At 34.8% G+C, this 26,455-nt stretch overlaps 7 protein-coding genes across 13 annotated transcripts in view; 2 read left to right on the top strand and 5 right to left on the bottom strand.

The window, feature by feature from the left end:
- The first annotated feature begins 102 nt into the window (after window positions 1–102).
- Window positions 103–3,110, top strand: LOC116338185. 2 transcript variants are annotated; one of them, XM_031763292.1, is made up of 6 exons: window positions 103–203; window positions 344–858; window positions 960–1,174; window positions 1,251–1,955; window positions 2,025–2,177; window positions 2,235–3,110. In XM_031763292.1, the coding sequence occupies exons 1-6, from the start codon at window positions 141–143 to the stop codon at window positions 2,678–2,680; spliced, it is 2,097 nt and encodes a 698-aa protein (XP_031619152.1). In that variant the 5' UTR covers window positions 103–140; the 3' UTR covers window positions 2,681–3,110. The 2 variants fall into 2 exon arrangements, with proteins under 2 accessions (XP_031619152.1, XP_031619153.1); XM_031763293.1 differs by having other exon boundaries at window positions 156–858.
- LOC116338186 (sensory neuron membrane protein 1-like) lies at window positions 3,027–6,697 on the bottom strand. Its single transcript, XM_031763294.1, has 7 exons — window positions 6,534–6,697; window positions 6,306–6,463; window positions 5,984–6,108; window positions 5,184–5,882; window positions 5,032–5,111; window positions 4,791–4,966; window positions 3,027–3,416 (listed from the first exon to the last, which is right to left on the bottom strand). The coding sequence occupies exons 1-7, from the start codon at window positions 6,669–6,671 to the stop codon at window positions 3,224–3,226; spliced, it is 1,569 nt and encodes a 522-aa protein (XP_031619154.1). The 5' UTR covers window positions 6,672–6,697; the 3' UTR covers window positions 3,027–3,223.
- A 681-nt stretch (window positions 6,698–7,378) lies between these two features.
- On the bottom strand, window positions 7,379–9,957 carry LOC116338023 (protein ABHD13). Its single transcript, XM_031763049.1, has 7 exons — window positions 9,341–9,957; window positions 9,179–9,278; window positions 8,664–9,113; window positions 8,462–8,595; window positions 8,323–8,393; window positions 8,153–8,260; window positions 7,379–8,053 (listed from the first exon to the last, which is right to left on the bottom strand). Exons 1-7 carry the CDS (start codon window positions 9,392–9,394, stop codon window positions 7,942–7,944), a joined length of 1,029 nt encoding a protein of 342 aa, XP_031618909.1. The 5' UTR covers window positions 9,395–9,957; the 3' UTR covers window positions 7,379–7,941.
- Window positions 9,958–10,096: 139 nt separating this feature from the next.
- On the top strand, window positions 10,097–14,152 carry LOC116338123 (DNA repair and recombination protein RAD54-like). Its single transcript, XM_031763196.1, has 9 exons — window positions 10,097–10,467; window positions 10,535–10,985; window positions 11,073–11,189; window positions 11,269–11,759; window positions 11,832–12,093; window positions 12,170–12,326; window positions 12,383–12,788; window positions 12,850–13,013; window positions 13,662–14,152. The coding sequence occupies exons 1-9, from the start codon at window positions 10,465–10,467 to the stop codon at window positions 13,984–13,986; spliced, it is 2,376 nt and encodes a 791-aa protein (XP_031619056.1). The 5' UTR covers window positions 10,097–10,464; the 3' UTR covers window positions 13,987–14,152.
- Window positions 14,007–15,765, bottom strand: LOC116338124. The gene is made up of 2 exons (XM_031763197.1): window positions 15,352–15,765; window positions 14,007–15,281 (listed from the first exon to the last, which is right to left on the bottom strand). Exons 1-2 carry the CDS (start codon window positions 15,676–15,678, stop codon window positions 14,325–14,327), a joined length of 1,284 nt encoding a protein of 427 aa, XP_031619057.1. The 5' UTR covers window positions 15,679–15,765; the 3' UTR covers window positions 14,007–14,324.
- A 4,829-nt stretch (window positions 15,766–20,594) lies between these two features.
- On the bottom strand, window positions 20,595–22,289 carry LOC116338240 (transcription factor mef2A-like). The gene has a single exon (XM_031763369.1). The coding sequence runs from the start codon at window positions 22,287–22,289 to the stop codon at window positions 20,595–20,597; it is 1,695 nt and encodes a 564-aa protein (XP_031619229.1).
- Window positions 22,290–22,334: 45 nt separating this feature from the next.
- LOC116337951 (LIM domain transcription factor LMO4) overlaps window positions 22,335–26,455 on the bottom strand; it is a 73,425-nt gene continuing 69,304 nt past the window's right edge. For all 6 annotated transcript variants that reach the window (XM_031762940.1, XM_031762937.1, XM_031762943.1 and 3 more), the window contains 2 exons: window positions 22,687–22,875; window positions 22,335–22,488 (listed from right to left, as the gene is read on the bottom strand). In XM_031762940.1, coding sequence (XP_031618800.1) covers window positions 22,356–22,488; window positions 22,687–22,875 — 322 coding nt within the window. In that variant the 3' untranslated portion in view covers window positions 22,335–22,355. The remainder of the gene's footprint in view (window positions 22,489–22,686; window positions 22,876–26,455) is intronic.

Raw genomic sequence — 26,455 nt, 5'->3', positions numbered from 1 at the left:
TTGATAAACTGAACGGATAATTTGAAATGAAACTGAACGTTTTCTGACGAAAAAATGTCCCATTCTCTTACGCCGAACTGTCAAATTTTTGTTCAAACTCAACAAAATTCCAATGTTGAATCAGTGTAAAACATTTTTGAATGTGCTATCTCTATAAGAAACAGATTGACATTTTTACCGTTTACATCGTTCATTCCATCCATGTATTTCGATTCTACTTTTTTAATTCATTCATTGATTATTTTAAATGTTGAATTGTGGTTATTATTTATGTTGTTTTACGTTTTGTATTTTCGTGTAATGCGTATTTAAAAATAAAGTAAATTTTTTTTGCTAAGAACAGAAGCATCGGCCAAAAAGTGACACTATGTTTGATGTTATTGCAACAGCAAAGAATACACAGTGGTTATCGTTCCCCACGCTGAATTCAACCTATTCGTATTCGCATGTTGCGAATGATGCAGTTGACTTTCAAGTTATTCCAAGCAAAAATTGTTTCGTCGAATTCAATAAAAAATTTGGATTTGAATTACTGCGCACAATAAACATCGATGGAAAAGATGCAATTCAGCGCATTAAGAAGCGAAAAGTTGACGACGTATCATGCGGTGCAATCGCAAAAGTTAATGGTGAAGAAATTGCACTTGGCATGACTACTGGTTTCATTCGTTTGTTTAATGTAACGAGCGGTGAATTTTTGCCCCACAAATTCAAACCGGATCGAGTGGGAAACAGTGTAATTGGTTTGGATTATTCAAATACGGACGAATATTTGGCAGCCGTTTACGATAGTGCCGACATTAATTTATATGGTCTCAAAACTGGCATTCGCACCGACACATTCAAATTGAGTGGAATGTAAGCTGTTTCATGTGCTTTAAATCAAATGCAAAAATTTTCATTCCAATCTATTCTAATGCAGGGCCTAATAAACCGTTTTTTATTTGAAAAATTTATAGTTCCACATTGGTACGTTTTCATCCGGCCAGAAAGTTTGCATTGGCCGTCGGTTCGTACGAAGGTGCCATTACTATGTTGGATATTCAAACAAAAAAGAAGCTATTCTACGAGAAAACAGCACACGATGCGCCCATTCGTGATATTTCCATGTACGATTCGCAAGACTTATTTGTATCATGTGGATTCGATTGTAACATCAATGTATTTGATTTGCGTGAGTTATTGATTTGCGTATATTTCGCCATTAGGCAAACAGTTATTTTATTTGGTATGATTTTTGTCTCTAATAGGTAAGCGTCTAAAGGTTCAGCAATACAAACAACCACATCCAATGTCAACCGTTTGCTTATCACCGTGTGGCATGTTTTGTGTGGCTGGCAATTTGAAAGGGGATGTCATTTCTTATGATTTTCGTTCGATGAAGGAACCGCTTGATACAAAACGAGTACATGACAGCACGGTAGTGAGAGTTGCCTTCATTCCGAGTCTTGGTACAGTTCCGAATTTACTACCCGAACAAACTGAAAATTTCTCGATGTCAGAATCACCAATGTATGTGTCGGCCAGATCGCAACGATCGGGTAGCCGAGATTCATTTGCCAAATTTGTTGATCTATGCCATTACAATAATGTGGCCACCGCAGAAGCTTCAACGCCAAAACGTCGAGATAGTTGGGCCGATTTGATGCCAGTCAATAAAATTCACGACTTTTCCATGGATTCTCTGGCTGACACACCGTGTCGCATGTCATATGGAAATCGATCTGAGCTTCGCTTAATACGCACGCCCAGAGTTTCATTAGAGCCATCAATTGCACCCAAAATTGAAGCAGTCGAACAAACTGATGCTGGTGTCAAAGTAATAGTTACAGATTTTGACGGTGCTCAGAAGAGAGGAATCGCAGATAGTCAACTTGAAAATAGAAAACCACTTGGTATGCATAACAGTAAACAGCGTAGCACATTTCTCGAATCGTTTGGTGGGCACATTCAAAGTAAGTCCGACCAGATTTCTTATTCAGTTGAGTGATATATGACTTAAAAAATGTCTTTTTCGAATTTAGATACAATCACATCTAAATCTACAATTGAGGTTCAAAACGCAAGCAATGCTCTAAGTACACCAACAACTGCATTAAGCAACGTGCGAATGAATATGGGAATGGGACGAAAGCGTCGTAGCACATTCCACGAGTCATTTTTCACGGACATTAAAAGTAAGCATTCTCATTACATCTTTTTGTTTGGCCTTCAAAATTTTTTTTTGTTTACAGACACTAATACGTCATCGCCCTCAAAATCGACTGATGAAAATGCCCCAAATATAGTTGGCCGTGAAGCAAAAACAGTATCAGGAACTGATGCGCGAAAAATGCTTGGCGAAATAATCGATCGAAATGTGGACGCTACTCGACTGCGTATGTCAAGCAGCCTTGAAAAGGCCAAAAATGAGATTATTGCATATACAACTGAGCAAGCAGATAAAACATACAATGATATCCATAAGGTGCTTGAGCACTTCTATCAGCTGGGTTTACAGGGTGGTTTTAACCTTATGTCAACATTACCAGAGCGATGTGACCTTCTAGAAAAGGCACTAATTGACCTGATCAAAACCGACCCGCTTGCTTTAGAATATTTTCGCATGAAGTATACAATTATTGATCTTAAGGAAAAGCTTGGTATTCGTGAACCGGACTTCTTCCAGCATCTGAATTGATGTATTTGGGATAAATACATGTATTTATTATCAGCTTTGCTGTAAGAGTCCAGAAATATATACGGTCCAAAGACTAGAGTGATAAAATTTTGAAATAATTGTCGTTAAGATATTCATCTATTTTTGAATCGTAAAAAATACTCAAGTGCATCCAAAATTGACAAAAGTTTTTTTGTTGTAATGCGTTGCCAATATCCACGAAGTTTCTTCCCCATGAATTCGTCAAAAATAACGTCTGTCAATTCTGGAATTTTCATAGTTATTTACACCGAAATTAAAGTCAAAATGAAAAATACACACAATTTCGACTTTACACAACAAAATCAATTGGGGTTTGTTTGTGAAATTTATCTAATGAATAATGGCAACTTTATTAATAATGTTTTAGAGAAGTTTCAGTTACATATGAATAAAAAGCAATAATACAGAATCTTTTAATTCTACATAATTTTATATTTTAATTTTAAGCTCTTGACTGAAGTTACTGAATAATAAAAATGAATAGTTTGTTGAATTTAGAAATCTACTGATGCAGAATTTCTTTTACTCATTACTGACGACCTCTATCGATTGTACCTTTGGATTATTTAATTGTGTATCTGATTTGGCGGATAAATCGTCTTTGATTTCATCCTTGTCATCCATCTGCATATAACACGCGACAGCACCGAAACCTAATCCAACAATACCGCCGAGAATGCCTCCGAACTTCAAAATTTTTTGAAATTTCAACCCGCTAAAGTTTTAATATAAGAAAGGTATAATTTAACAGATCAACTTGTGTGACAAGGACCAGAAATACGTAGGCGACTATTTAAGTTTCTTCAATATGTATGTTTTAGTATTGCCCGATGCAAACCATTGTCATATTCGTTAAGTTTAACATTTTGTAGCATAAACGTTCTCAGAACGTTTTGTCATTCGATCGTTATTTGTATTGTTTACCGTAACATGTAAATTGCGTCTCAGCCAAAAAATGAATTTTACTCGTGAAAATTTTCGAGCGATTATTTTTTTCCACTTTCGATTGAGTGTGACACAACAACAGTGTTTTGATCAACTTCATTTGGCCTTTGGCGATGAAGTACCAAGTCTTCGGACAATTTATAATTGGTACAACGAATTCAAGCGCGGTCGCCTATCGCTCATCGACGAGTTCCGCGAAGGTCGTCCAAAATCAGTTGTTGTACCAGAAAACATCGATGCTGTCAGAAATATGATAATGGAAGATCGTCATGTAACATATCACGAGATTGAGGCATCCCTGGGCATTAGTGCGACCAGCGTATTTAAGATTTTACATGAACATTTAGCTGTCAGAAAGATTTGCTCTCGTTGGATACCACATAATTTGACAATCGCTCAAAAAAAGGCTCGTGTCGATTGGTGTAAACAAATGCTCAAGAAATTCAATCGTGGTGTTTCAAAATCCGTGTATTTTATCGTCACTGGTGGCGAATCATGGATCTACGCGTATGAGCCCGAAACTAAACAGCAGTCGACTGTATGGGTCTTTCAAAGTGAAGATAACCCAACAAAAGTTGTTCGAGCAAGAAGCACTTCGAAGCAAATGGTCGCCTGTTTTTTCGGGAGAAATGGTCATGTGGCAACAGTTCCACTAGAGGATCGTAAGACCGTCAATTCTGATTGGTACACCACCATTTGTTTGCCCGAAGTGTTTGATGAAATAAGAAAAAACAAACGCCGTCGCAAAATAATTCTTCATCATGATAATGCGAGCTCTCACACATCTCATCAAACAGTCGATTATTTGACCGGTCAAAAGATCGATTTAATGGGTCATCCGCCGTACAGTCCTGATTTGGCACCCAACGATTTCTTTTTATTCCCGAGCGTGAAGAATAAACTGCGTGGTCAACGATTTTCATCGCCCGAAGAAGCAGTTGATGCGTTCAAAACACACGTTTTGGAGATATCACTTTCGGAGTGGCATGAATGCTATGACAAATGGTTCGAGCGAATGCAAAAGTGTATTGATCATCATGGCGAATATTTTGAAAAACAATAAAACCATTTTCGATGAAACCCCATTGTCTTATATATGTTTTTGAAAAAACTTAAATAGTGACCCTCGTATGAATAAACTTACAAAATGAGTGGCAACAATAGGTTGGTATATTTTTTACTCAAATTTACACCTTCTTCGAACCACAGCAATGGTAAATACATTTTTTGAAGATCTTTCATCATGTCAACAGATTCAATAGGGACTATTTCAAAATTGACTTGAGCTCGGCCGATCGCCGAAACCGGGGCTCCGGCAAACTGAAATATTTAATTATTTATTTTTACATTAAAAATGCATAGAACCGCTTTGAAAACCATTTAACCTGATAGAATTTCAAGGCAAAATTATGCTTTTCTTCGATTGGATTCAAACCGACCACCTTTTCACGTTCAGCCAAATCAACTAATGAAACATTAAAATCAAGTAAATCGATAATAATGAATTGAATATTGATTCCATTTAAATTCAACTGACCTTCATAAAAATGAGGTTTTGTAATTGCAATTGGTGCACCGGAACAAGGAAATAAATCAAATACACCTTCTGGTGGACAATATTCGTCACTGCGACAATAGCAATTTGGCGACCCATATCGTGAAACATCAAAACTTAAGCTGAAGAGATTTGTTTTAATACCAGCATATTTTGATGGTCGTTGATACTCAAGCAATAATTTTCGACACATTTGAGGTACATATATTGAAAAACCCTCCTCTTTTTCATAAAATGGTGCAAATATAGTACCATCTGTACCATCGACGCGGTTACATTCATCTTCAAACCATGCATCCATTTCACTTTCACCATTGAATTCTAAAACTCGACCGATATCCCGAATATTTTTCTTGCCTCTAAGTGCTTTGAAGCGACCAATACTAGTTCCATTTGTGAAGCCAAAGAACGCGAATTTAAATGTAGTGTCATTGATTCGGCGAATTTCTTTATAGTCACCACTGTCAAATTCCGAACAAACTGCCGTTATTTCAAATGCATCCGATGAACAATCAATTTCAATTCCATCATATAGTAGATCCCATAGACGGCCAGTGAAAAAAATATCGGTTGGTTTACGCAGCATTCCATTAACAGCCGTCATTATGAATGGTAAAAGCTCTTCTTTGTCAACATTAATCGCTAGAATCATTGCCAAAATCAATGGATGAGCAACAGTTACTAAAAAGGAAATGTAATATTAAGAAAAAATTCCAATGAATGCAATCGTAATGTAAAATGCAAAAAAGCACGAAAAAAGAAGAATATTTAAAAAAAATTGCCTATTTCTTCGCCTGTCAAACCAGGACCATTTTTTTCAGGATGATATATATACGTATTCCGATAGTCATATTCAATTGTGTCTTCTTCATTGTCATCCACAATATCGATTTTATCTTTATATTCCCTACGATTCAGAATTAAAAACCAAATTCCTTTTCAATATAATTTCCAACAAAAAAGATCTTTTGAAAGAAAAAAAGACTGAAATTTTCAAGGAACTTGAATCACACAGATCGTTAAACGACTTAAATATTCAAATGTTGACAATTTTTTTCATTTCAAATATTGTTTAATAAGCTGTAGTTGAAATTTAATACTTACTCAAAATAGTATGGTCCTATTTCTTGTAATATGGGTTTTGCACCGGTCATGACTTCATCCTTGTTGGTAACATTCCATAAATACAAGTTAAAATCGATAGCAAATGGAACTTTTACAAACATATCGCGTGTTTGCGTTCCAGGAGTCAAACGAAGTTGCTATATTCAATCACATTTATATGAAACAATTGTTTTTCGAAGCGAAAAAATTAAAAATTTCAACATTTACCGATTTCATGGCAAATCGAATGATTCTTGGCAATAACATTCCAGCAAATACAACTCCAATGATAAGGGAAAGGAATGAAAATGCGAAAATTTTCACATAACTCACGCGCTTAAATATATTTTCAGGTGTGATCATCATTTTGTTTGATAACAAGTTTTTATCAATTTTTTCCACAAAAAATGTTTGTTGAAATTAATAGTATTTATTTTTCAATTAAATAATAAAAAGCAGATTTAAGATGTCAAGAAACAGTATCTTTGAATAACTATTTTATTTTTGTATAGAAAAATGATAAATGCGTATGAATTTGTCTGAATCAGAAATTCAACTAAAGCAAACATATGCAAGTGGAATCAATTAATCGGAACAGAAATGTAAATGCGCATTGAATTAATTGGCATATTTTGAAATGATCGATATAAAAAAGTATAATTTCCAAGGACAGATTTTTACAGAATAAAAAACACGCTAAGAAATACGTGTATTCAAATGTACGGTCATAATTAAGTGGAGCAATTAAATACATAAATCAAAGGATGAATTTAATATAGACATCATGAATGTTTTGTTTGGAATACCCATTCCTGCAGTTTGCCTTATTCTGTTTCTGCAATTAATTTGCATTGACGCGTTGTTTGCGTCCATTTTCCACCTTGAGATTTAATTTTTCAGTACAATTATACGTCCACGTGCCTTCAACATATCGATTATTGTAACATTTACAATTTTTCATTATTTCCACGATCTGAAATGGCACAATATTTATAAAAAATATGCTTCTATAAATTCAACAAATAAATAAGAAAGAAAAAATGCCTAAATTTTTTTGCATTAACCAATTTATTTATTAATCTCATTTTCAAAAATCAATATGTGAGGTGTTTTTTTAATGGCAGAGGTATAAATAAAAAGAAAACTCATGGAAGAGAGCTTATTCTAACTTTTTAAAAATAAATCTTAATTTGAACAGTTTTAGGAGCTATTTGATTAACTAGGTCATTAACAGAGAAGATCCAATTTACATTTTCACATAGTACATATACTGATCAGTCTATTTTAAAAGCCAACTTAAATTTTTGTGTACTCAATACTCATAATTATTTTAAAAACACAAACTGAACTGAATATTTAATTAAAATGCAAAGGCACACTTTTCCGATTTTCATCAACAGCAAAGCACAAATCAAATCACTCAATTGCCCATTCGTATCACGATGCCATTTTTACTAGTAATGAAATTTCTTTGCTACTTTATCCTTCACTCAAATCAAATCGATTTCATTTACATGTATATGGATATTAAGTAGCCCTTAAATTGTTAGTGTTAAATATTACCATTTTGGTTACATGGTATCGATACAATTTAACATTCAATTCCTATCTAAATATTAACTTTTACTAGAGATACTTAGACTTCTTCTATTTTTGGCCAGTCTTCTTTGTTTCGAGTAGGCGGTTTCTGGAGTGGGCCTCGTTGCTCTTTGCATTCCATCAAAAATCGGATCAAACCATTGTAGTATCTGATTTGAAATTTGACAAAAAAAGATAATGGTTTGATTAAAATAAATATATAGATCGCACAAAATGAAAATAGGTAAAAATCAGAAGAAATTCCTTACCCACTTCCAGTCCATGTATCGTTGTGTGTGCCACCTGCTATTTGTAACAATTCCTTACGCAAACTTCCACACTTTGAATATAAATGACTCATCATACGTGGCGGAACACTGAAAACATAACCAATCATTATTCTAACTGATATTAAGTCTTAGTTTTTGAAAATACTTACAGGGTATCAGCCAGACCTGATACAAAGAGGCACGGCGTTGAAAAGAAGTGAATTTTATATGCAGACATATACTGTAAAAAAATGCAGAAATGTTTCCGTTAATTCTGTTTGATAGTTGTTTTCGGATGATTTTTCATACCTGATTTTTAAAACAAAATGATGGTAAATACTTTAGACCGGGATGAATCAATTCGGCTGCCATATCTGGAATGCTTGTAAATGTGTTTTCAAGAATAACACACATGATTCGTTGATTATATTCCGGATCAGAGGCTAAATCAATAAATGAAACGTCAATCATGATGATAATAAATATAAAATGAACAAAGTCAACAAATTACCTAAATCAATTGCGATTGCGCCGCCTAGGGAACGGCCAAAAATACAAATTTGATTCAAATCAATATCGTGTCGTGTGAACAAATAATCAAATACAGCTCGAGCATCGGCCCGCAATCCCCGTTCAGTTGGCGATCCAGTCGAGAGCCCATAGCCTCGATAATCCACCAACAAAATGTTACAACGGCAAGTGAAATACAAGCCGGTGACATTTTGTAACCTATGCCCCATGTTTCCGGCATTACCATGAAAATAAACAATGGTGGGTACAAGCATTCCATTTTGACCGGGATGTCTAATCCAAAAGGCATTTAACATGACATTGTCACTAGAACGAATATGAATTGTTTCAAATGGCATTTTGTACATTGATGGCATTGGCACATAGATTCGTGAATGTTGTGGAACTTCGGGATGATACAATAAATTATCTTGAACATGATATAAAACAACTGCAAAACAAATGAAATCGTGTTAAACAACATGAAATATCATTTAAATAAAATGGAAAACATACATAATACAGTGGAAGTGAATAGAAGTAATGCTATAAGATAACCGTAAAAGCAATATACGATAAAACATGTCAGAAGTGCTGCAGTTGATGAAGTCCAGATCTACAATACAAACGAGAAATTATTATTAAAAACAAAATTAATTCTTTATTTTTAACATTTACCTTCAATGGAATACTGGCAATGATTCGAACGATGAGCAAATCTTTAAATGCCATTTTGTTTCGTTGATTGCTTCAATGTTTTCGTGGAATACAGAAAAGTTATGTTGTTAATTGAATTTCGTTCCATTGAATATCCATATATCCTTTACGGAATGGAATTCGATTCATTTGTATTCGTTGTAAATGCCATGTTTTGGTTAAGCAATGTAGTTTTCTTTGCAATTCGAAGTATTTTTGCTATGGCGAATAACACGTTTTAATTGACAGTGTGTCTTTTTACAATATAAATTCAATTGAACTTGGCGACTTTGTTTTTTTTTTATCTTTTTGATGACCCGTTGGCAATGTGTGTCTCACACAATGATGAACAAATTAGTAATCGATATATGTAAACATGTGGCACTTTAGAAATAGATTCTACAATCACATAAAATTATTGCTTTTTTTATAATATTGTTAAAAGAGATACAGAAACTAAACGCTTGGGCTGGACTGTCGTTGCTCTCCGGAGTACAATTGAACGAAATTAATAAATTAAAATTAAATCAATTTTTGTTTATTATGTATTCTGTTTTGTTCACCATTCATGTTTTTTTGGATGCAGAGAAAAGAGCGAAATAAAAATTCATTCTGACACTACAGCTGTCATTTGACGTTTACTTAACGCCAACCAAGTGAGGTTTCATACTTAACGATTTTGTTTTGACAGTTATGCAGACGAAACATTACTTTGCACACCGTCTAACTATTCCGACGCATTTTTCTTTCATCGTAATTATTCTGAAAACTGTATTTCTTTAGTCGCAAAGTAATTCAATCGTGTGTTAATCATAAAATATTTCCAAAATTATTGGAACACATCATTACTAGCTACTGTAGCATTATTAGCTACTGTACAAAACATTATAATTGTTGTTTTTATATCATTGTTTATAGTTCATTTGTTGCGTTAATGACAGTAGCAAAAACAAGTACGTACAGGCTTCAATTTTGTATCGCAACCAAACGAATGCACGCTGTGTTTAAATGTGCTAACGGTATTGTGCTGATGATCAATTTAACATAATATCGCACGCGACTACGTGCCAAAACAATTGTATTGTTGTGTATTTAACACAAATAAAATGGTATGAATTTTTTTATTTCTTTAAATTATCGCCGATTTTTATGAATGTTTTTATTTCAATTGTACAGAGACGGAGTTATGCACCGAGCCAATTGTCATTGAACCGTCCGCTAAACACAAGCAATGGTTTAATAAATAGCGAAAGTACCTCGAAACCATTCAAAAGTCCATTGTCTGAGTCGCCGTATGCAAAACGAAAATGTCGCGAAGATAAAAAGGAAAACCGTTGCATTGCACCGACAATAAGACCAGTACAGTCGATGAGCGAATATGAAGCATTGGTGGCCAAATTATTGAGTAAACCGTTCAAAGTACCCATTCCAGATTATGTACCTGATGGAAATAGTAATCGTTCTCTTGGTTTGCCCCGAACTCTTATTCGACGAGCACTTCATGATCCATATGCTTGTAATGCTCTGGTGCTTTACACACCGCCCGATCAACAAACCAAAGCCACTGAACATGAAAAATTGATGCAAGATAAAACGAAAATTTTGGTCCATGTCGTGGTTGATCCAGGTAAGACTGGCAAATATTTTTGGTTCTTTAATTTTTGTAACTTGTGTAAAAGTCTTGTAAATATTTGTTCGATCGATTTTGATTTAGTGCTTGGCAACATTTTGCGACCACATCAACGTGAAGGTGTTAAATTTATGTTCGAGTGTGTGACCGGTGTAAAAGGTGACTTTAATGGATGCATCATGGCTGATGAGATGGGCTTGGGTGAGTTTCAGTTCATTTAGTCATTTGACAAGTATGTCAATAAACAGACAATTAAACTACTATTTTGTGCATTTTATAGGTAAAACATTGCAATGCATAACGCTACTTTGGACATTATTGCGACAAGGTCCTGACTGTAGACCGACTATCGTCAAAGCGATCATTGTGTGCCCGAGTTCATTGGTGAAAAATTGGTACAATGAATTCGGAAAATGGCTGGGCAACCGTGTGAATGCATTTGCCGTTGAGAATACGTCGAAAGAAACAACAATAAAAGGTCTCGAACAGTTTATGGCAAGTCAAAGTGCACGCACCGGTTGTCCCGTTTTGATAATAAGCTATGAAACATTTCGAAACTATGAAAAAATTCTAACCGGATCTGAAGTTGGTCTATTATTATGTGATGAAGGCCATCGCCTTAAAAACTGTGAAAATCTAACCTACAACGCTCTGATGGGTTTAAAAACAAAACGAAGAGTCTTATTATCTGGTACACCCATACAAAATGATCTTACCGAATACTACAGCTTGATCCATTTTGTTAATCCGGGAATGCTTGGAACGAGAACTGTAAAGACCACACTTTCCTTACTCGTTTTTCATGGAAATATTCATAAAAACTAATCATCTATTTTTTTATAGGAATTTAAACGCAATTATGAGAACATTATATTACGAGGTCACGATGCAAACTGTACCGACAAAGAACGCGAAAAGGCGGCCGCAAAAGTGACCGAACTCACAAATATTGTGAACCAGTGTCTGATACGTCGTACGAATCAAATTCTCACGAAATACTTGCCGGTCAAATTCGAAATGGTGATTTGTGTTAAATTGAGCAAAGTACAAACCGATATTTATAGAAGTTTCTTACAATCGGAGTGTGTTCGAAAAACTGTTTTGGGTAATTTGGAACAAAATGAGTGAACAATATTCATTTCAAGATTTTCAACTATTATTATTTATTTTAATCTTAACAGGCAAAGATAAAAGTCCAAACGCTCTGACAGCGCTCGCAAATATCACAAATCTGAAAAAACTGTGCAATCATCCAGATTTAGTCGGTGATAAAATTGCCGATGGAACCGATGGATTCAAAAATGCTGCCAAGTATTTGCCCGAAGGATACAACAAAAAGTATAATAAAATTGTCTTTATTTTTATTGTCGATTCTTATATTGTTTCATTTCCAGAGAACTTCGGCCAGATTTAAGCGGGAAATTAATGCTTCTTGACATTATGCTCGCCAGCATAAAATCAAACACAAACGATAAGATCGTTTTGGTTTCAAATTACACTCAAACACTGGATATGTTTGAACGCCTCTGTCGCAAGCGTGGTTATGGCTATGTACGACTAGACGGCACAATGACAATTAAAAAACGCGGCAAAGTCGTCACCGAATTTAATAATCCAGACTCAGATCGATTCGTTTTCATGCTCAGCTCAAAAGCTGGTGGCTGCGGTTTAAATTTAATCGGCGCAAATCGATTGGTCATGTTTGATCCAGATTGGAATCCGGCCAACGATGATCAAGCAATGGCACGAGTGTGGCGAGATGGTCAAACGAAACCATGCTTCATTTATCGATTTCTTGCGGTAATATTACATCAATTTTTATCACTGTTATTCGAATCAATGGGTGGTTATATCATTTCAGACGGGAACCATTGAAGAGAAGATTTTTCAACGCCAGGCCCACAAGAAGGCATTATCAAACACAATTGTTGACAACGAAGAAAATGGTGAACGTCACTTTACAAAAGATGATCTACGTGATCTGTTCAGTTTGGATGAAAATTGTGTATCGGATACTCATGCAATGTAAGTCTGGCCAAAATAGGCTCTTTTTAAATGATAGCACTTTGAATTGATATCAAACATATAAAAATTCATAATATTCCTGAAAAAGTCTGCATCCCATACGGAAATTATGCTATTCAAGAGTGATTTTGAGTAAATGACCGACGATAATTTATCCACGATCGATATAAATCTCAACCATTTCAAAATAAATCGCTTTTCATTGGTTTGAAAACTGTAGTAGTGTGCGAGGTCATATTTCTAGGGAAGAGGAAGATTAATTTTCGAAACTCCATTTTATCTCATTTTTTCGCCAAAGACTCTACCAAATCGAAAGAATTTTCCAATATCTCATTCTAATAAGGTCTTCGATTACACTTAGATTAAAATTAATTACGGGGCAAGAATTTGGCCAAAAAACCCTAGAAAGTTCAAAGAATTTTACTTTATAAAATTTTCTCGACAAAAACCTATGGAATTCTCTTCATTAAACTAGCCAATCAAAAGAATTCTACGACGTATGAGTGAAATTTTTCACGACGTTTTTGTACGAATGATTTTTTCAGGAATGAAAATATAAATGTTTTTTACCTCAATTCAAGGTTCTGTCAGTCCGAAATAACATCATACTTACAATAAAGAAAATCCTATTATTTTCAATTAAAACAGATTCAAGTGTAAACGGTGTGTGGATACTGTTCAGATGAAATTACCGCCCCCTGATTCGGACTGCACATCAGATTTGGCCAATTGGTTTCACTGTTCAAATAACAGGGGCATACCAGATAATATACTCAGCCAAGCTTGGGATGTGTCAAAGTGTGTGTCATTCGTGTTTCATCATAGATCCAGTCAAGCCGAAGTGAAGCTCGAAGATGCCACTGAAAAAATTGGTCAAAAGAAGAAGAAAATCTTACGCTTTGAAGACGACTACGATGAAGATGAGGATTTTGAGCCCGAAGACGATGAAAGAGACGAAGACTTTGTTTTGTAGTTTAAATATTATTCTTTATTTATAACTCCCTAAATATAGTCTAATTTGATTTGGTTTCATTTACGAAGCGTTTTTTTGGAATTATACTTAAAGACATTACATGGAATTTGTACTAAAATTGTTAATCAAATAATGAAGATGAATATTTATGGTACAAAAAAGTTAAGTGTTTATCTTTATCGCTTTTTTTCTTTTAAATATCTTGGTTTCCTAAATGATGTATGTATGAGTGACGTTTTGTTGCATATTATATGCATATGGTTTGGTACTTAATGGCCAGAGTTGATCAGAAAAAAAATGGTTGGCAACATCGTGTTTGATTTATGCTCGTTTTTGAACTAATTTCCAGTTGTACAGTCATGTTTCCATCCCATTTGCAACAATTCATATTGGTTCCATGATCGCAAACATTTTACGCAGATCCAATCTTCGTCGACCAAATGCTTTTGTTTGATGTGATCCTTTAGTTTTACTGACCACAGAGCACCATCAAATGTTTCGTTGCATTTTTCACATTTTAGTGTGAGACACTTTTTGAATCGATCTCGTAACAATTCTTTTTTAGCCATATTGCGTTTGACTAATAAACCATCGAAATAATCATTCAAATCATGATACCATTGGTTAATTTGATCAGATGTGAATTGGCAATGAGTAATCCAAAAGAGGACCTCGGGGTTTATTGTTTCTCTCAACCTAACCTTCAAATTATTCTTATTGGCGTTGTTGTTGTAAGCGGTGGATGCTCCGACAGCATTGACGTTTTCTGGCGGCTCATTGTCAAAAATGCGGAAATATTTTTGGCCATTCAAAAAACGCGAGTGCGTTACTCGGGTTTGTATAGACTCTCCAACGCTCGAAATGTCATCGATTATTGTTCCAAACGATTGTTCAATTTCGGGCAACTTTGATTGGGCAACATCATAATGCGGTGCAGCTTCCATGAACGTTTTTACGTATGTTTCCATCAATTCTGTAGACACCATTGGATACGTTTTGCTAGATGGTACTTGTTGAAGGTATCTGGTTTCTGATGGATTCGTTTCCTTGTCAATATTCACCAAAATTTCTTCGCCGAAAACAATGTCACGTTCACAATTGTCTTTAATCTCATGATTGAATATGAAATGATCGAAACTAATGTTAAGTTTAATTCCAGGCCAATGCAGCAATTGTGTCAAACTGAGATCGGGAAATGCTGGTGGTGTTGGATATGCTGAAGGTGTTTCGCCCATCAGTAGGCTTCCTTTTAGTGAAAAGTGCATGTTATACAACTGATGCTTGTAAGCGATGATCTAAAATATTAGAAAAAATGTCTCAGTTTTCATTCATTTCATTTATATTCATTATATTTATTATGCTTACGTGCAATTTTTTTTCTTTCAATACCGACGATGACAGGCGAATATAGTGTGCACGATGCGATGAACTGCGCCTTTTCTCTTTGAATGGTGTTGTGGTTTTGGTTTTTTCTTTGGTTTTCGATTTTTCGGTACCGCTACGTTCTTTTGAACGTGACGTGCTTGTTTCGTCAGATGGCTTTGGTGTCGATGCATTTGAAACATCACTTTCTTTGTTATTCACATTATTGTTAATAGCACCGTTTTGATTTTCATCTGATTCAGAACGAGTTTGATTTGAGGTTGTTGACACACTTTCGTCTATAATTAAACAGTTATCGTCGGAATCCATGTTTTTGTCGAATAAGCGAAATTTTTTCAATAGTTAAATAAACACGATGTAAACTTGGACAGTTGCATTCATGACAATGCATGAAAAACGCTTTTTGTTTACATTTAAGGCTAAATGATTAGCTGTCAAAAGTGTGCGTGTGAACAATACTTTATGTTGCGTTCAATGACTTCGCGCCGTTAAATCTGTTTCAATTAATTCAAAATTGTCACAGAGTTTTTCTTTCAAACGAAATTATTTTTATTTATTAATGAGATGTTGACTTTATGAAAAATTTATCGAAACAACTTGTTTTGAAACTTTATTTATATATCGCCCCACTATTGAATGTCGAATTTCATAACAATCTAACTCAATTCATCATTGACTAATCTAGAATCACATATATTCCATTCAAAATTTCAACAGAATAACAAATAAACTTGCGTTAAATCAATTCAATTGTTTAATTTGTAAATTTTCGACCCTTTTAACTTTAATTAAATCATATACAAAGTCCTTAATAAATTTCAATCATCGAATGGACCATTAAGCAGCTCTGCTGATGGTAACATGAAAATTAGAGATTTTGGTTATATTCGATTGAGTATAAAATCCAACATAAAGTGTATGATGTGGTAAATGCCCTTTGCTCTTCGCCGTTTAATTCATTCAAAATCTCTCAATGCGATAGTGAGTGAATCACGTGCAAATCTATGGAAAATTTTCGAATTGTAATTAAATAAAATGCACACGTCTTCTAATTCAATTCGGCTAATGCTATATTTGTCAGTGTGCTGGAAATGTGTGTTATCATGATGATGAATACCGATGCGAGCGAATGAGAGAGAGCTGTCAACTTTGCATCATTACTTTTGTTTCCTGTCCATCGAAATTTCTATCAAACCATAGAGCATTTGGCGCGAAACGGGGTGAGCAAAAGAGCGCGCGCGGGGCAACGAAAATGTTTCATCTCGATTAGTGTCCAATTACACTAATGCACATCTGCACGTGTGCCAAAGGAACGCTATGTGTGTGTACGTGTTTTTTTTCGTTTACTCTCTCTCTCTCTCTCTCTCTCTCTCTCTCCACATATTATCATCGCAGTCATCATCGTTATCAATTTTCCAAATGTATTTCGGTGGTGTTGGTGTGCATTTGCCTCTTTCTCTCATTTCGGCTTTCATAGCAAAAGTTGGAAAAGTTGCGGCGAACGTTTTTCACACAAACACAATATGCTCATCTACGTCAAATGGATTCAAAATGCTTTTAAGCGATTTTTTTTTGTGTGTTGTTGTTGTTGTTGAACGCAACGAAGAAAAAAAGACTCACACATAACATGGATTGATGTTTTATTCGAATGAGCGTGAATTGTAAAATGGAATGACAGGCGGTGAATGAAGATGATATTCGGATTCGTATCTTAAACATAGAGGACTTTGTGTACAAAATACGACTAGAGAGTCATCGGTGTATGGATGATTGTGCATCAGTGAGAGAATGGGACACACACGTTCAACCCGTACAGTTTTTGAATAGAAAATGTTTGAATACCATTGCAAAGACTAAGCGATTGAATGAGTCACATACATACAACTCATATAAAAACTGACTAAACGCAGATAGGCTAATGCAACATAGATTCATTAATTTGCGAACACGATTTTTCAATTGCCATTGACAACTGCTACTCGACGAATCACAAAGAATTAAGTGCTAATTGCAGCAGCCCCTGAAAAACACAGAAGATAGAAAAATAATATGATGAATTACCGCTTCATTTTCCAGCAAGCACAATCAACAAATGGAAAAATGGTAATGGTAAAATTCTCTGTTCCGTGAGCATTCTACCACCGCCGTCATCGCTGTTGCCGTTGACGACATCACATCATTTGTTTTAAAAGTTTTTTTTTTGTTTTCTTTTTTGTGCTCGTATCAAATCATTTTTATCCTAGCGTGATGTACACACATAATGCGGTGCCATGAAAATAGTTTCAACAAATTTAGAGACAGAGAGCTGCCAATAATACAAGCTGGAATAATTGAGTAGATTGCAATATTACCTCTTGATTTGTCCCCTGGATCTAGTCTTAATCAAAATAAATGCACACGAAAATGAAAGATAGAAACAAAACGCTGAAACATCCAATTTTTCAATTATCTTTATTGAATATTCATTCACATTTCTTTTGTTGTCGTTTTTTTTTTGTTTTATTTTAGTAACATCATCTGTAATCTGTGTATTTTTTTTATATACCCATTAACGTTATTTCATTTTTTTTTTTAAATCATTCAAATATTCTTAGAGACTTATAGCTTTTTACTTGATTAAATGTGATTGTTTCTTAAATTTGTTCCAGAGAAATATTTTACAGTGTTTGGATACGAATTCAATCAGTATATGAATTTTGTTTTCCGTCATTCATATTATGTGTACATGCGTTCCCATAAAATTAAGAACGTCTATTTTTTTCTCTTGTTTTCAAAAATCTTTTTGTTTTTTCTTCTTCTTCTTCTTTTATCGTCGTCCCCTTCCGCAAAATCACGTTCTATTCAATGTGGGTGTGTGCTTTATGGTTCAGAATGCAATATCATTTTTATTGTTTTAAAGAAGTAATTAATTTTCTTTTCTTTTAAGTAAATTTCTTTTTGTGAGTATAACATTAACATTCATTTTGTCAGGGAAAAAGGCAATGCACTGTGTTAAAATTGACTTGAATTGTTGTTGTCATCGTCCTTTTCTTCATTTTCTTCGTTTCGAAATGCGCAAAGTGTTTGCTTTGAATCAAATCTAAGCCGACAAGGCTTTTTTTTTCATTTTCTTTTTCATTACCGCGCACCCATTCATCAAATATTCATGTCTAAAAATTGGTTTATGTAACAAAAATAGTGTACTAGTTAGCACTTAACTTAAGATAATAAATCGACAAATTCCGTTGCAAATTCGTCACAAATTCAGCTGCTTTCCGGCTCTTGCTAGCAACAAAATTTATAATGATCCTACTATAAACAAAATCGGCGGCATTTTAAACCAGTGTTTTGACTGAAAACCAGACAAAATGAACTTTTTTCTTTATTAAAGCTGCTTAACTGCTTCATTTAAATTTTATTTGCTGCTTTTTTTCTTCTTTAGTACTGTTGTGATTGTAATAGTTTACTGGGATATTCGTTTTTTGTTTGTTTGCTTATTTTACTCGCTATGACTGTTTTATGAACTACAGGTTTTTCAATTTGGTTGTTCTCTGTATGTACTTATCGGGAGATGCTAATTTGCATGTGTGTGTGTGTGTGTGTTTGATAAATTGGGTGCCAAAATTGTTTTTCTCCTATTTTATGCTAACGGTGACATTCATAACTTTTTGTAGCAGAATCTTTTCTTTAAATCTTCCTTATTGAAAAGGTAATTACATTTTCTAAAGAAAATCATTATATTTGCAAGAAAGAAAACATTCCACACTTCGTCTGAGTGAGTTTATTTTCTTTGGAGAAAGTGACATTTCTTGGGATTGAAGATTGTAAAATGAAAGGTCCATTTTTTTCAAATTTTCTGAAAAATATTGTTTATTTAATTTATCAATTCCAAGAATTAAAATTGAATTTGAAGTAGTCATTTTTTGTGCAAGTGAAATATTTTGTAATTAACAAAGCACATGTATGTCTTTTAAATAGGACTTAATATTGATTGGATTGAAAGCACCTTATATTTGAAAAACAAAATAGTATTTTCGGTAAAACGTTGAGAAACGGTACAGTTTGTAAAATAAAACCAGTGTGTCCATAATATATAGAAATATCACTAAATAGTGTCGATATCTATACTATATCGGTCCACTATATATGAAAGATATTGCCGCACGGCACCGTATCGCACGATCGAAGCCAGTGTAGACGGAAAAAATCACAAATTGCCATGCGGCAGTAGAAAGAACTGTGTGTATGCGTCAACATGTTTGCCGTCCGCACTCACTTCTATCGTGAGCTACGGTGTCTTGCGGAATATCTTACATATATAGTGGACCAATATAGTATAGATATCGACACTATTTAGTGCTATTTCTATATGTTATGGACACACTGAATAAAACTCTACAAACCTAAATGAATGTCAATCAAAAAGCGGTTTTTATTTTCTATTGGAATTCTATGGTTTGTAATTTAAACGTGTGTTCTGACATTGTGCCAAATAAATTTGCTGTTTTTTTTTTCTTCAAATTTATCTCATTTGGTTCTTTTTTCTGTTTTAACTATATAAGTTTTTGCAATGAAACATTGAACTGTTGTAGAGTCTGTGTGAATGTGAATGTGCTTTGTCACTGAGAATATTCACCGTGCGCATCGCATTAATAGTATCCTATTTTAAATGTTGTTGTTGCTGTTCATGTAATTTTATTTAGAGCTTGTGTGCACATTTAATTTTTATCTTATTTAATTGATTTAAAAACTGCCTTTGTTGCTTATATATCTGCACTAATAATGTAATGTATGCATTAGTTGTAGGTGCCGATTCTTTTTTTTTAGTATTTATTTATATTAATATTATTTTTTTAAGATGTAATCATTTTTTTTTTGTTTATTTGTGACATAATGATACAATTAAGTAAATTACATGCAAATGATGCCTTTGCCAAAAATTAATTTATACATTCAACAATTTAAAGAGAAATATGACATTCATGCTCATTATTATTTCTTTCTTTATTTTCATGAGCATTTTTCTCTGCGTGTCTGTCCTTCTCTCTCTATATATCCTTTCATCCAATAGAATAATAATAGTTATTATGCGTTTAATGCGTTTTATCGAACAGAGCGAACCTTGTTAAATCGAACAGTCCTAAGACGTTGGCATTGAGATCACTTGTGAGAAATGGTTTTTCTTTAAGTAAAATATATATATAAATGTATGTGTGTGTGTGTGTGTTTGTGTGCATTTGTGTGAATTACAAATTCATAAATTCGTCACCCTCATCGTCATTATAATTGCCGGCATCTTCATCACCAGAATTTGAGCAACTGTTGCTCGTCTCATCGAAATCAACTTGCTGGGCCATTCGATTGCTACTATTATTGTTTGTCGTTTGCATTTGTTGTTTTTGCTCTTTGACTCGAATGTGTAGCATAAAATCGTTTGTTGTATCATTTCCGCATTTTGAATGTGGTGGTGATAATAAATTCGTTGTTGCATTATTGCCGGTTTGTATTTTACTTGGATTGATTTTCGATGTGTTGCCATCAATATTTTTAATTGATTTTGTACACATCTTGGCCGTTGATGTTATCAACGACGACGACGATGAAGATGACAACGTAGTCGTCGTTCGGCATGGATTCTCAAAAGCATTTTCATTAGCATGGCTTGCAGCACTGAATTTAGATGTCATTCGAACATTCTTTGCATTATCGTTGTTGTTGTTGGTGGTGGTGGTGTTGCTGTTGTTACTGTTACTATTGTTGTTTGTATTATTACTATCACTGCTATGAGTACAAGCATTATTCAATTTCGACGTATTATTGATGATGGGATTCTTCTCAGTTGCAATGTTGACTCCACTGCCATTATTATCTTTTGGAGTATTATTAATTGAAAATTGATTTTGTTGATATAATTGATGTGATGAATGATGGTGCTGTTGATGTTGCTGTTGTTGCCTTTTGTCCGTGCTCTCGTAGTCGTTAATATTGTAAAAGTGATTGTTCGTTTCGGTGCCAATCAATTGGCTATTATTATTGTGTTTCGTTGTGTTCGATTGTTGCTGATGCTGTTGTTGTCGTTGATTTTGCTTTTCGTGTTCATGTTGTTGCTGCAAATGCATAAAATTGTTGATGCTGTTGTTATTTGATGCATTCATTACATCAGAGTACATATTATCGCCATAGCTCTGATCATTATTGTGATGATGATGGTGAAGATGATGATCCTTATTTGCGTAGCCAGCATGAAGTTTTCGATCTTCGTACATTTGCTTGTGCATGGTATCGGTATCATATTTTCGTGATGATGCAATCGGATTGGACATATTACCTAAAATCGTTGTGGGTGACATTGATGATGCACCATATCCCGGATAGTTACTTGTCGACGAATTAAAATGCATCGGTTTTTCTTCTTGTTTGATCATACGAACGTTGTCCGGTGACATAATTTGTTCGGGATGATGCACTTTTGGTGGTGTTCTTGACGGTGACAATGCATGATGATACTGTGTATTGGTCAAACCACCAAATTGTGATGCAGCAGCCGCATTTGGATAGTTCATGGCATAGCCAGCGTTTTTCATCAGCAGTACATCGTTTGGATTATGAGACTGATGATGCGGTGAATGCATCAATGGATTCTCAACTAAATGATCTCGATTTTCACCCTTGTAAATTTTTCGCATCAATTCCAATTCCCTTCCGTACAATGTACTGTACAAATGCTCATTGGAAATTGGCATCGATCCACCAGTGGCAGCAGCTGCAGCGGCGGCCGCTGCCGCAGCAGCAGCATTTGCTGACGATGCACTCAAACTAGACGGTGGTGATAACATTGTATTAGTGGCCGAACGATTCGATAACATTAGGTTGCTGTCGGTTAAATTGCGATTGAATGTATTGCTGGTATGATTATTTAAACTAGTTAACGGTAAATTCATGTGATTGGGTCGGTCTAAATCATCTTTTCGTATCTTTGGCGGTCGACCCAAACGCGGTGCAACTTCTCAGTCTCTGGATCGCCTCGGTCTACCGACCTTTCCTTTACGGACGGGCGGTGTGCTGTTATTTGCTACCGGCGCTTTCACCATTTTATGCCAATCCTGTTCGCAGACCAGTTTACCATTTAACATGTAATAACTACAGATATGCAAGAAAAAAAAAAGAAATGCAAAATAAATGAATGAAGAAAAAAAAACAATGTACAAATGAATAATAACAGCAAAGACACGAAAATAAACAACTTGATAAATATATGTATGCAAATTGAAATCTCAGCACAGTGACTAGTTTGTGCCTCAGAACTGGGAAAAAGAGATGTAAAGTAAATGAGCTTACCGATCGCCCTGCCTTAGCTGAGCTGTGCAACTTGAGCATGTAAAACATTTTATATGAAATACATGCTGCTGCATTGGATTTGGTTGATTCGGCGACTGTTGATTACTTGATTGTGACGTTGTTCGCATGACAAATTCATTCGGTGATATTGTTTGATTGCATGCAGAACATGGTGGTGGCGCAAAAAGTCTACAAATGAGTTGAAAAAACAAACCGGTCAAAATTAACGTAAATAGCAAAAAATGAAATTAGCAAAGTTTACAAAATGTTTTCAATTTGATGGTTTCTAAAAGAGAATATGTTTCTTTTTAAATAAATAAAAAAATGACTTAAATTCATTATGATTTTCACGAATATACCTAGTTGCAGCTAATTGAATGTTAAGATAACTTTATTTACACATATACACACACCATACTTTGTTCGTTTATCATATCCATCGCTAATGAAATATTTTATGCTATATTCGAAAAGACAACAGTTTTCGAATAGAGATGAGATCAAGAGTTGTACTGTGTGTGGCCAATGTTCTCAGTATAATTGTGCGGACATAAAATATATTAATGTATTGTAATTTTCTCATTCCCTCTCGTTTTAACCAAAACCCAACCAACATGGAGTAAGTGCTGCACAGAATGAATAAACTCATTTTAAATTTTCGAGCAAACAAAATCATTTTCAGATCCTCTACCTTTATCTCTTCATGCTACTCATATATATATACCTTAAGCCATTTGATTATGAGTGGCACACTCATTAACAGCCGACAAGAGGAAATTATTCATAAATTATAACCGAGAGAGAAAAAAGTGAGCGCAAAGCAAACAGGAGCAGTAGAAGAAGACAAAAAAAAATATGAACGAAATGAAGGAATGGACTCTCTTACCACTCAAATTCGGTTCCATCTAATTATAAATAGATTTAATGCTTTATCTCCAGCAAATGAACATCATCCACTACTATCTCTCTTTCTCTCTTTTTCAGTTAAAAAAACACACGAACAACGAGCTCTCGCTGGTCGTTATGGAGAGTGTGAGAGAAAATGTTCTATATATGTTCAGTACAGACAGCGTATAATATTGACGGTGCACGCACGGCGAACAACTCCTGGCAAAATATATCTGTATATATCTGCGTATATATATAAAGCAATATCGTTCCATATGCACACATAATTCATTCTTGAAAAATATAATACAATGTATGCGTTGTGTTTGCCATTCGCTATAGCCATAGCTCGCGCGCCCGGCTATATATTATGGAATAAGTGATGTGTATGACGTATTAAATTGCTATATTATATTAATTTGAGTCAAACGAATCGTTTGTTTTATCCTGCTTATTGTGAGTGAGAGTTCGTGTGGCAATGGCATACACATAGTTTGTTGAGATTGGGAGAGAAAATGAGACAGAGAGAGCGGGCGAACGGACTCACGGGTTGTAGGTAATATATCTATGGTTTAATATACCAATTTGATAACACAGAGAGTGTTTTCTCTCTTTTCTGTGTACATACGGCCGTGGTACGGAATACACGAGCCCGTGCGCGCCATCGTCGGCACCGCCATCACTGCTGCCGTTTCCTGCGAATTATCGGGTGGTGTGAGTGAATGAATATCTACTATATGGAGTTTTAATTAAATTCCTAAAATATTAATTAAATTTTCATCATCTGTCTCGTTTTCCCTTGTTGTGTGTGTTTTTTTTATGTTGGACTTTTTCTGCCTTTTCGTTGTTTATTTCGTTGGATGATGTGTTACTCTGCATTATTGAACTCGGCTTTCTCGCACTCTCAGTCGGTTGCCGCTGCAGCCAAGACATGGATAACGTAAAAACACAAACATACACACATATTCCATGGAAAAATGTACGTTAGGCATTGTCAAACACAGAGCTTTATTCAATTTCTTCTAAATAATAATAATATATATTTAATACTGCAGAAGCGACAAGCAATAGAAAATAAAAACGCTTAATATAAAATTACGTATGCAAAAGGAAGGGAATGGTAGAAAGAGAGAGAGAGCAAAGTAACAACGGATGCGTCACAACGACGGTAATGCTGAGGCTGCTGTTAAAGAAAGGGTTGAAATGTACCCATGTTAAAATGGATTCTTTTTTTCAGAGCACACAACTTGAATGTTGCAAAACTGACATAGCAAATCATTTTCACCATCACATTATAAATTGAAAGTAAACTAATTAATTCTATGCGAAAGTGTTTTGCGATTAACTCAATTTTTCGTTGTTGTATTTTTCATCATCATGGTATGGTTTCATGAAATGGTATGACTGTGCCAACCGAGTAGATTGTATGAACGCGAACGAATATGGGATGGTTTGAGCTCCGTTTCGTTTTTAATTGCGGCAAGATCATTAGATAAATATGGTTTTTGTCGAAAATTCGGAAAAAGGAAATCTCCCTGTGGATGAAATTGAATTTGTGATGATGAATGAATCCAATTAGAAAGCAAGTTTAAAGTTCCTAATTAGACATGTTGTCGAGGTTCGATGTAAAATGTACGAGAAACAAGTTGGAGAAAGAATGAATAAGAACGAATAAGCGGAAGTCGAACGAATGAGAAAGAATGAGCATGGATACACAATGGGAATTTTGTATTATTGAGTTGGGAAATATGATTCATAATTTAAATTTTCGGATCAGGCTCAGCAATATTCGTTCGCATATTTTGTGTAAAAACAATGGCGTTGGCACCCACTCATTGTACATTCAATTCATAATTGCACTAATAACTACCGAAATGCTCAGCGCAGCGCATTTTTAGCCCCGCATTTCAATCGACATTCAAACGATGATGATAACACAACAAACATTAGACAGCTAGAGAAAACGAGAGAAAGAGAGCACATAAATATAACCTCCCAAAAATAAGTTAGTAACACTTTGTAATTTGTTTTCTGCACACAGAACTACAGCACATTCGATGGCATGTGTTCTATATATACGTATATATGCTGCTGATATTTGGTATGAGCAAATGTGAGTGTCTCTCTACGTATATGTATTGGTGCAATGGTTGGTGGCGTTCACTTGAAATCCTTCCAATTATAGCTAGCAAACGAAGCAAACAATTAGATCGACATACAATAATAAAGTCATACAATCGGTTGCTATACATGGCTTGTGCATTTGGGTCCGATGCGATGGCAGCGATTTTAATCGGAATGCAGTCGTGTATCGAAAGCCAGAGAGCAACATCGCACCGTACCGTACCGCACTACCACTATCGCTAACCAATATAATCTAGAACCACAGCAACTACATAGACTTAATTGGGAAATTGATTATGTGAATTTCGCCTATCCCTATCGTCTCTATTTTGGATATTTTTGCCCATTTTTAGCAAAGTTGTAGCCAGAGCAATATATGCACATACAATCGATATCGATAAAAAATTGCACACATGGGAACCATCAATTTAAAGCTTGATAGCTACAGAAAAAAAAGCAGGGAAAGAGTAAGCAAATAAACCAAAGAGATCATTACGATGCAAGGGATTGGCGTAGAATATTGCGATGGTCTTAATGCCGCTTGAATTATTATTAATGATAATTTGGAGATAGGTCGATGCGGCAACAGCAGTAGCACCATACACAAAATTCGATCACTGAACGATGAACCATTTTATTCAAATAATTTTGGCCCGAACAAATGAACATCGAACGAGAAAAGGGGAAAAAACAAAATTGCATCAAAAATTTCGAATATTCTGCTCAACTTTTCCATATGCATCTGTTTTCTGTTTGC

Source organism: Contarinia nasturtii, unplaced genomic scaffold (assembly GCF_009176525.2).
Source record: "Contarinia nasturtii isolate CC-2019 unplaced genomic scaffold, AAFC_CNas_1.1 Cnas_scaffold_350, whole genome shotgun sequence".
In the NCBI taxonomy this organism is placed as follows: Eukaryota; Metazoa; Arthropoda; class Insecta; order Diptera; family Cecidomyiidae; genus Contarinia; species Contarinia nasturtii.
This window is presented reverse-complemented; position numbering and strand designations above follow the sequence as displayed.

What these genes read in the sequence shown, in the direction of transcription:
- LOC116338186 (XM_031763294.1), bottom strand. Translation starts at nt 6,671, where the DNA reads ATGATGATCACACCTGAAAATATATTTAAGCGCGTGAGTTATGTGAAA. An exon ending in TTCGATTTGCCATGAAATCG is followed by an intron (nt 6,464 to 6,533) that starts GTAAATGTTGAA and finishes GATTGAATATAG; the next exon opens with CAACTTCGTTTGACTCCTGG. An exon ending in TTGCCTTGAAATTCTATCAG is followed by an intron (nt 4,967 to 5,031) that starts GTTAAATGGTTT and finishes TAAATATTTCAG; the next exon opens with TTTGCCGGAGCCCCGGTTTC.
- LOC116338185 (XM_031763292.1), top strand. Translation starts at nt 141, where the DNA reads ATGTGCTATCTCTATAAGAAACAGATTGACATTTTTACCGTTTACATC. An exon ending in ACATCGTTCATTCCATCCAT is followed by an intron (nt 204 to 343) that starts GTATTTCGATTC and finishes TGCTAAGAACAG; the next exon opens with AAGCATCGGCCAAAAAGTGA. An exon ending in CATCAATGTATTTGATTTGC is followed by an intron (nt 1,175 to 1,250) that starts GTGAGTTATTGA and finishes TGTCTCTAATAG; the next exon opens with GTAAGCGTCTAAAGGTTCAG.
- LOC116338124 (XM_031763197.1), bottom strand. Translation starts at nt 15,678, where the DNA reads ATGGATTCCGACGATAACTGTTTAATTATAGACGAAAGTGTGTCAACA. An exon ending in TGAAAGAAAAAAAATTGCAC is followed by an intron (nt 15,282 to 15,351) that starts GTAAGCATAATA and finishes CTAATATTTTAG; the next exon opens with ATCATCGCTTACAAGCATCA.
- LOC116338023 (XM_031763049.1), bottom strand. Translation starts at nt 9,394, where the DNA reads ATGGCATTTAAAGATTTGCTCATCGTTCGAATCATTGCCAGTATTCCA. An exon ending in ATTCACTTCCACTGTATTAT is followed by an intron (nt 9,114 to 9,178) that starts GTATGTTTTCCA and finishes TTTGTTTTGCAG; the next exon opens with TTGTTTTATATCATGTTCAA. An exon ending in TCAGGTCTGGCTGATACCCT is followed by an intron (nt 8,261 to 8,322) that starts GTAAGTATTTTC and finishes TTATGTTTTCAG; the next exon opens with TGTTCCGCCACGTATGATGA.
- LOC116338123 (XM_031763196.1), top strand. An exon ending in TCATTTATCGATTTCTTGCG is followed by an intron (nt 12,789 to 12,849) that starts GTAATATTACAT and finishes ATATCATTTCAG; the next exon opens with ACGGGAACCATTGAAGAGAA. An exon ending in GTATCGGATACTCATGCAAT is followed by an intron (nt 13,014 to 13,661) that starts GTAAGTCTGGCC and finishes CAATTAAAACAG; the next exon opens with ATTCAAGTGTAAACGGTGTG.
- LOC116338240 (XM_031763369.1), bottom strand. Translation starts at nt 22,289, where the DNA reads ATGAATTTACCGTTAACTAGTTTAAATAATCATACCAGCAATACATTC.